At 47.1% G+C, this 8851-nt stretch overlaps 1 protein-coding gene across 1 annotated transcript in view; it reads right to left on the bottom strand.

Moving 5' to 3' along the window:
• Window positions 1-2907: 2907 nt before the first annotated feature.
• LOC121532565 (CREB3 regulatory factor) overlaps window positions 2908-8851 on the bottom strand; it is a 28452-nt gene continuing 22508 nt past the window's right edge. Inside the window, exons 8-9 of the mRNA XM_045205741.1 lie at window positions 7986-8117; window positions 2908-6327 (exon numbers count right to left, since the gene is read on the bottom strand). Coding sequence (XP_045061676.1) covers window positions 6191-6327; window positions 7986-8117 — 269 coding nt within the window. The 3' untranslated portion in view covers window positions 2908-6190. The remainder of the gene's footprint in view (window positions 6328-7985; window positions 8118-8851) is intronic.

The raw sequence follows: 8851 nt of genomic DNA, 5'->3' as shown, positions 1-8851 counted from the left end.
AATGCAGAGAATAGTGTTCTCCAACTACAAAAGACCAGCTAGATTAGAACACCAGGTAGTGTCCGTTCTTCCTGGTATGAACATGGAAAAAGTAGCAACAATACCTCGTTATAACATACTACAGTATAGGCCTAGAAATATGGCCGGAAAAATGCATCCTACAAATGTGTAATAAGTAATACAGTGCTCAAACTCGTTGTTGAACCGTTTGTTTGACCGTTCAAACTGGATTCAGCCCTTGTTGTCGAGTGCTCAAAGGCATTCTAGAACTCTGGATTTCTAAAGGCTGTATTATCAGGAAGGATCTGTCTCTGGGATCGGCTAGCTCTCCCTTTCTGTGGCAACGATGATTCCCAATCTGAAAAGTATGTCAGAGAGCCGACCTGTTTAGTTTCCCCTTCCAGTGTGAGGCTGTGTTAGACCAGGGAGCTGGGTAAATGCCTGTGTCTGAAATGGCACCCTATTCCCTATATAGTGGACTACTTTTAACCAGAGCCCTATGGGCCGAGTCCTGGTGAAAAGTAGTGCACTATATATTGAACATGGAGTCAGTTCGGATGCACCCAATCTGTGATCGGCCAGATGGCTTGCTTCTTGTTTCCCCCATCTACTGTATGCCAGGTGGCCAATCGGGCTGAAGGTGGAGATCTGACTCGACTAATTTCCCCTGGCGCCTCCTCTCTATTCAAGGTAAAACATAAACATCAGTGTTCTGAGAAGCAGAGTGAGTGGGAGGAATGCTAGCCGAGCGTAGAGAGAGAGAGAGAGAGGGAGACAGTGAGAGAGATACATCGTCCATGCCAAGACCTCGACGCCACTCCCGTTCCATCAGTTAACCCTAAACACAACCAAAACACAACCCATGAAACGGGTACATGAACAGAAAGAAAAAAACTAATACATTTAGTGTAGGCCTAAGTAGGGAAAAAACAACCGTTTGTGGGTTTGTTACAGTTGCCGGTTATTTCTACAGTTGTTGTTGTTGTTGCAGAAAGCAGCAGGAGGGCATGTGAAGTGAAGTAGGCTAGTGCTCCTGCCAGAGAAGAGATCGTGTGACTTCTGGCACGGTGTGTGTGTGTGTGTGTGTGTGTGTCGAAGAGAAGCCTCAGCCTGAGAGAGAAATGTATAACCACAGTACAGTACAGTACCACTCGCTCTCCACCATTTTACCAACATAGAGAGAGGTAATCAACCAAGGCTTGCATTCCAATGTCAATACTACCCAGCTCAAAGGACATGATAGAAATGACTTTATCAGGACCAGATTACAACTAGTTCTGGTAATAAACTAGTTGTAATGATGTTATTATTTCAACCAGGTTTTGCCCTCTTGGTACACAACACAATATCCGCCCACTACATTGCTCCATAGCACATGGTACAGTACTATGCTAGTATGGACATTTGGAACACAGCCTAAGTCCTAACTTCTTCACTTCCACTCAAATCAATGGGAAAGTGTAATTTATGTGGAAGTTACTATTTACCCCTAAAAGAGATGATTATTATCATACTAGCCGTTCTGAGCCCAAATCCCAACGTGTGTTTGTGAGTTATCATCATGATATACAATATGAGTAACAAAACAAAAAAACCCATTCAGAGAGCATCGTGTGTTGTGTTGTTTTGGGCGGTTTGGAAGAGGTCTGTCCCCTAGTAAAAGGACAGTGTCCCAACGTAATGTCAGACCTGACTGTCCATTTGTTTGTCCTCGCCAGTCAGTGTGTCTTCTTTTAATCCAGCCGCCATCTGTCTTTGGCATCGTGTTCTCTTAGTGCTCAGGGCTGCATTCAGGAGTACCAACGGTACACGAAAACGTTCCACAGTGAAGCCTGATAGGAGTTTTTCGCTTTTTTAAATGTACAATCTTTTGTATTATATTTTGCATATGGTAAAGATATGTACTGTGTAATAACCATCCTCTGTCCTCTTGCTGTTTGAACTTTTAAAATGCTTCATTCCTTCCTTCCTCTCCTCCTTGAAAATCATGTTAGTGATAACGTCAAGGAAAAGAAGAAGGATGCCTTTTAAAAGTATTGAAACAGCACCTTGGGGTTTCTAAGTATCTTCACACCTCAGCTTTGAGGACCATCACCACAGCAGCAGCCGGTGCACCTGAGCACCAAATCGCAGAAGGTAAATGACTCTTTAACACGCTGGTGGGGCGTTCTACAGGATGGAATTTCCATAGGTGAGAATGGAACATTTTTATGGAACATTGGCTCTGGAACGCAGCCCGGGTTTCTCAAGGTTGGTTCTCTTTGAAAAAACAGAACAGTATTGCTTAACATCGCCATGGTGATCTATCCGTCACTCCCGCCTCTGAAATGGGCCTGCCTTTAATTCATTTAATGCATGTTTACATTTCTTTATTGTCTTGTTTGGTTGCTTTGACTGTGTACCTCGATAGGTAAATACCCACTGTGCACAGACGTCAATTCAACATTTATTCCATGTTGGTTCAACCATGCTTAATTGAAATGAAGTGGAAACAACATTGAACCAACCAGTGTGTGCCCAGTGGGTATGCTCATTGCTTGGTTGTTTCTGTTCAGGCATACTGTACTGTACTGTAGGTCATCGTGGCTTATAGCTCTAGTAGGCACATCAAACACAACATTGCCCTTTCAACGTTAAAGGCCCAGTGCAGTCAAAAATGTGATTTTCTTGTGTTTTATATATATTTCCACTGAATAATATGTCGAAATTGTGAAAATTATGATAATGGCCTTTTAGTGTAAGAGCTGTTTGAAAAGACCACCTGAAATTTCAGCCTGTTTTGGTGGGATGGAGTTTTGGCTTGCCTGGTGACATCACCATGCGGCAAATTAGTTAACAGACCAATAATAAAGAGAGTTCCAAACCTCTCTGCCAATGACAGCTAGTTTTCAGTTTTCCCCTCCCCACTCAGACCCCTCCCAGACAGTCCGTAAATTGCTCTTTGCTAAGAAGCTATAATTTTTGACAATTTTAACTGAAAACAATCATATTAAGGTACTTAATTTTTACCCTGAAATTATTTAATATTAAAGATAAAAACATCTGCATTGGACCTTTAACACAATGTTTCAACTTTAGCACAATATTGCTCTTAAAAAGGTTAACACAACGTTACTCTTTCAAGGTTAATACAACATTGCTCTTTCTACATTAGCACAACATTGCTCTTTCAACATTAACAAAGTTGCTCTTTCTACTTTAAAACAACATTGCTCTTTCTAGGTTAACACAACATTGCCCTTTTAACGTTAGCAGAATGTTCTGCCATGCTGTTGCTCAGGTGAGAAGTTGCATTTCACCAGAGCACCGTATACTATAGTATACTGAACCAGAAACCATATTCACCCTATACAGACCCAGACAACAACAGTTTCTGTTGCTGAAAAACCATGACCAAATACAACAAATAGGCTCTCAATCAATAATCATTTAAAAAAGGTACAGATATATTACTCTTTAGAAGGTGTTTGGTTGTACCCACCGCAGTGAAAATAGGTTGTGTGACTGGCGTGACCAACGACACTCACTGGCCTTTAAAACACGACGTACTCTGGTCTGCATCGCGTCAGACTTCTGCCACAAGACCACCTTTGGCTTGGCCAAGAAAGGCAGCACCATAGAGTTAAAAAGAGGGCTCTAGAAAAAAAAGATGGGCCCTCTTTCTAACTCTATGGGCAGAACAGAGCAGAACTCAGACACTCGCTAGTCGCTAAAAGACCATCCCCACTTTGTGGGAACATGGCTTTGTGAATAAACAAAACACAAATAACTTTATCGACAAACTTAACAAAAAACGCTCCACCACAATAGCTGTTGACTCTTGTTGCCTTTCAGAAAGGAAGGTGCGCTACAGGTTCACATTAGGAGTCAGACGAAGCAGAAGGCGTGGAGAAGGCATCGAGGACAGACACGTCCCTTTTTGTTTTCTGTTAACATTGAACACAAACACCCAGACAGCGTTATGCTGTAGAGCTAAAGGCAGACCGATAGGAGCTTTCAGTCACTTCCATAGAGACGGGAAAGAGAGAACACCTAACTTTATAGGAAGTGCGCCCTCTATTCATCTCTATGGGCATGTCCTGTATACGCTAGCCTTACCCAACAATCCTCTCAGATTGAATATTAACAGTGATTTAATGAATGTCTGATTGATGTATCAAATCGACCTTTCAGGCAATAATACAGGTAACAAAAGGCATCCTTTTCATAAAGAATGTGTGAGGGTAAACATTAAAACGATCAACGTTTTTTTGTTAATCAATTCAACTTCATCTTCAGATTGATGATACAATGATTGGATAATGGCAGTAGTAGTAGGAGAGAGGGTTGGGTAAGAGCTGATCACTTCAGCTTTCATTCCAGTTCTTTGAAATTTCAGCTTTTCATGTCATCTTTGGTCGGTTGGATTTAAGGTGCATTTAATAGCTACTTTTTTTCAAGTTTATTTTTCTTCCTTCTAATTCTGTGACGAAAGCTCTGCAAGTCTTAGCTGCTACAGTTGCTCTGGTGTTTGGTGTTATCACAGTTCATCCTCTGTTCTCTGGTCTTTCTGAGAGAAGGAACTTGCATTTCAGGGTCATGTTCATTAGGCCACGTAACAGAAAACGTTTTAAGACGTTTTGCAATGGAAAGACAAACATTTGCGTTTCTTATTGGAGAAGTCCAGGTAATCCTCCCTGTTTCTGTCTTTTTTTCCTTTTGGTGCCTGATGAACAGGACCCAGGTGTTTGTCAAAGGGAAATAGACAGGATACAGCTACGAATCAAAGTGCTCATTTATGCCCTGTGGCAAGCACCAATTACGTCGCTCGCTGGTCACAAGAGTCTCCTCCCACTGATCTTTACTAGCAGGGTCGATTCCAGGAGGGTGCAAACAAGCCTGCTAAACGTTGCAGATAGCAATGCCATGAATAGAGCAGACATGACTCCTTACTCTAGATGTCAGAGATGCATGTCTGTTCCATTACAGTCTATTTCTATCTGAACCTTCCAGGAACGTTGTGGCCTACTGAACATGACCCCCCCCCTTCTCTTCCTATCCTCAAATACCCCTTACCATACCCTACCCTACCCTCATGCCAACCCCCTGCCAACTACTCTATCATCTACAAACAGTGCAATGTCTATTCATATAGGCACAATGGGATACTAATACAGTACACTGAAGAACGGAGAGATTAAACCAACCACACACACATTCATACTACACACACACACACACACACACACACACACACACACAGCCATAGATCAGCTGACTCACACATGTCGTCAGCAGCTAGCCTGTGTTGGTGATTAGCCGAAGGTAAGAAGAGAGTGTGTTACAGATCGCTGCTGAAGAGACAGAACGAAACAGAGCTCAAACAGAGGGGAGGGTTGAACTCAAACCTCAGTCTCTGTTGAGCTGTAACCCCCACCTCCTCCATCTCCTCTCCCTCTCTTTCTCCATCCCTCTCCATCCCTTTCTCCAGCCACCTGTTCTCCAGGTGACAGAGTGTAGTGGGGGACGGTAGGAGTGGGTGGCTGTGTCCGAGGGGTGTCGGAGGCGAGGTGGTGGTGGAGGGGGGGTCAGGGGTGTGTTAGGCAGCCGTCTCCTCTCCTGGTCCAGGGGGGGTCAGGGGTGATGGGCGGTCCATTAGGCAGCCGTCTCCTCTCCTGGTCCAGGGGGGGTCAGGGGTGATGGGCGGTCCATTAGGCAGCCGTCTCCTCTCCTGGTCCAGGCGGGGTCAGGGGTGATGGGCGGTCCATTAGGCAGCCGTCTCCTCTCCTGGTCCAGGGGGGTCAGGGGTGATGGGCGGTCCATTAGGCAGCCGTCTCCTCTCCTGGTCCAGGGGGGTCAGGGGTGATGGGCGGTCCATTAGGCAGCCGTCTCCTCTCCTGGTCCAGGCGGGGTCAGGGGTGATGGGCGGTCCATTAGGCAGCCGTCTCCTCTCCTGGTCCGGGGGGTCAGGGGTGATGGGCGGTCCATTAGGCAGCCGTCTCCTCTCCTGGTCCAGGGGGGGTCAGGGGTGATGGGCGGTCCATTAGGCAGCCGTCTCCTCTCCTGGTCCAGGGGGGGTCAGGGGTGATGGGCGGTCCATTAGGCAGCCGTCTCCTCTCCTGGTCCAGGGGGGGTCAGGGGTGATGGGCGGTCCATTAGGCAGCCGTCTCCTCTCCTGGTCCAGGGGGGGTCAGGGGTGATGGGCGGTCCATTAGGCAGCCGTCTCCTCTCCCGGTCCAGGGGGGGTCTGTGTGTCTTTGCCCCCGGCCCCAGCCTTGGTCAGTCCCCCTCCACTCACCTCCAGGATCCTCTGGACAAACTCTTTGGTCCGTCCAGCCACTAGAGGACCTGAGAACACACAGATGGAGATATTAGAATAGAGAGACACTGTAGATACAGAAGAAGAGAAAGAAAAGCGATAGAGAGAGAGACATGTCTTTTCCCCCTGTTGAACTCTCTGTCTTTATGCTTCTAATCTGTGTTGCTTTCTTCCTCTCTCCCTTCTTTTCCCCTCCGTCCCCTCCCTCCGTCTCCTCCCTCCGTCTCCTCCCTCCATCCATCTCTCACCGCTGGATCCTTTAGTACAGGGATCATCAACTAGATTCAGCCGCGGGCCTATTTTTCTTGGGCGGATGGTCAGGGGGCCGGAACATAATTACAAATAATTAGTAGACTGCAAATTGACCACAAGAAGCCCAAACATATATTTACATTTACATTTTAGTCATTTAGCAGACGCTCTTATCCAGAGTGACTTACAGGAGCAATTAGGGTTAAGTGCCTTGCTCAAGGGCACATCGACAGATTTGTCACCTAGTCGGCTCGGGGATTAGAACCAGCGACCTTACTGGCACAACACTCTTAACCACTAAACTACCTGACGCCCCAGTATAACCATTTCACAAGCCTTGCTTACATTTCACATATATCTCTCTATTATGTGTGGGAATACTTTGGAACAGATTTCCAAAATTTAAATCATTTGGAGCTGATTTGCTAGTGTTTTTACAGTCTTTTATGTCCAATTATAAAACATTTTAAAATGTAAATTATTATTCTTAGAAACAAATTTGGAGGGCCATTCCCCCCCCCACTCTCTCACACTGCTGGACTCGTTCAGTATATCCTCCAGTCTCTGTCATCCCCCTCTCTCCCTCCCTCTCTCACCGCTGGACTCTTTCAGTATATCCTCCAGTCTCTGGGTCATCCCCCTCTCTCCCTCCCTCTCTCACCGCTGGACTCTTTCAGTATATCCTCCAGTCTCTGGGTCATCCCCCTCTCTCCCTCCCTCTCTCACCGCTGGACTCTTTCAGTATATCCTCCAGTCTCTGGGTCATCCCCCTCTCTCCCTCCCTCTCTCACCGCTGGACTCTTTCAGTATATCCTCCAGTCTCTGTCATCCCCCTCTCTCCCTCCCTCTCTCACCGCTGGACTCTTTCAGTATATCCTCCAGTCTCTGGGTCATCCCCCTCTCTCCCTCCCTCTCTCACCGCTGGACTCTTTCAGTATATCCTCCAGTCTCTGGGTCATCCCCCTCTCTCCCTCCCTCTCTCACCGCTGGACTCTTTCAGTATATCCTCCAGTCTCTGTCATCCCCCTCTCTCCCTCCCTCTCTCACCGCTGGACTCTTTCAGTATATCCTCCAGTCTCTGGGTCATCCCCCTCTCTCCCTCCCTCTCTCACCGCTGGACGCTTTCAGTATATCCTCCAGTCTCTGATCATCCCCCCTCTCTCCCTCCCTCTCTCACCGCTGGACTCTTTCAGTATATCCTCCAGTCTCTGTCATCCCCCTCTCTCCCTCCCTCTCTCACCGCTGGACTCTTTCAGTATATCCTCCAGTCTCTGGATCATCCCCCTCTCTCCCTCCCTCTCTCACCGCTGGACTCTTTCAGTATATCCTCCAGTCTCTGGATCATCCCCCTCTCTCCCTCCCTCTCTCACCGCTGGACTCTTTCAGTATATCCTCCAGTCTCTGGGTCATCCCCCTCTCTCCCTCCCTCTCTCACCGCTGGACTCTTTCAGTATATCCTCCAGTCTCTGGATCATCCCTCGTTCATCTTTGTCCACCTCCTCTCCGCTTCGCTCCACCCGCTGACCAATCACCTCCTTGATCCTCAGCAACGCCCCCAACAGGTTCTCTATACACACACACACACCACACACACACACACACACACACACACACACACACACACACGGGATAAACAACATCAAAATCTGTTGAAGTAGCAGTATACTATTCAGTTCATAGTATAATGAAATCAAAGTGCTCTATATTGAATGGGCTTCAGTTGGCAGGCAGCGAGAAGATGGATAATGTGGAATGATGTACTACAGTTCCCATAATGCTCTGTGTCTCCTTCCCTGTAGGGGACACAGCCCCTCCCCTCCTCTCTTTCTTTTCCCACACATCCTTCATCCTTCGCTCCAGATTTCCTTCTAATGCCTCCGAAGGACAGGCTCTCTGGGGGAGACTAAACACGGACACACACCGACACACACACATAAACACACACACCCATTACTTTGTAGAGTAATCGAGGTCAGGCTTTCCACAGTTGGCAGGTGTCCCAGCTCCAGTCATTTTGAAGTGAACTCCCCAGTCCACCGCTCATACACATGGAAGCATGAGGCTTGTATACACAGAGAGAATGGGAGGAAGAGAGAGGGGCGTGTGTGGGGAGGGGGGGTGGGGGGTGAGAGAGAAGGAAAGTAAAGTGTGAGTGAGAGAGCAAGGGAGAGAGGGAGGAAGTGAAGAGAGAGGGAGAGAGGAAGAGAAGGGAGTGAATGAGGTGAAACTCCTGGCTAGCCTCCAGCTCCTAGACCTCTGTTAGTCCCCCTCCATCCCTCCATCCGTTACTAAGGCCCAATC

This window comes from Coregonus clupeaformis, chromosome 20 (genome assembly GCF_020615455.1).
Source record: "Coregonus clupeaformis isolate EN_2021a chromosome 20, ASM2061545v1, whole genome shotgun sequence".
In the NCBI taxonomy this organism is placed as follows: Eukaryota; Metazoa; Chordata; class Actinopteri; order Salmoniformes; family Salmonidae; genus Coregonus; species Coregonus clupeaformis.
This window is presented reverse-complemented; position numbering and strand designations above follow the sequence as displayed.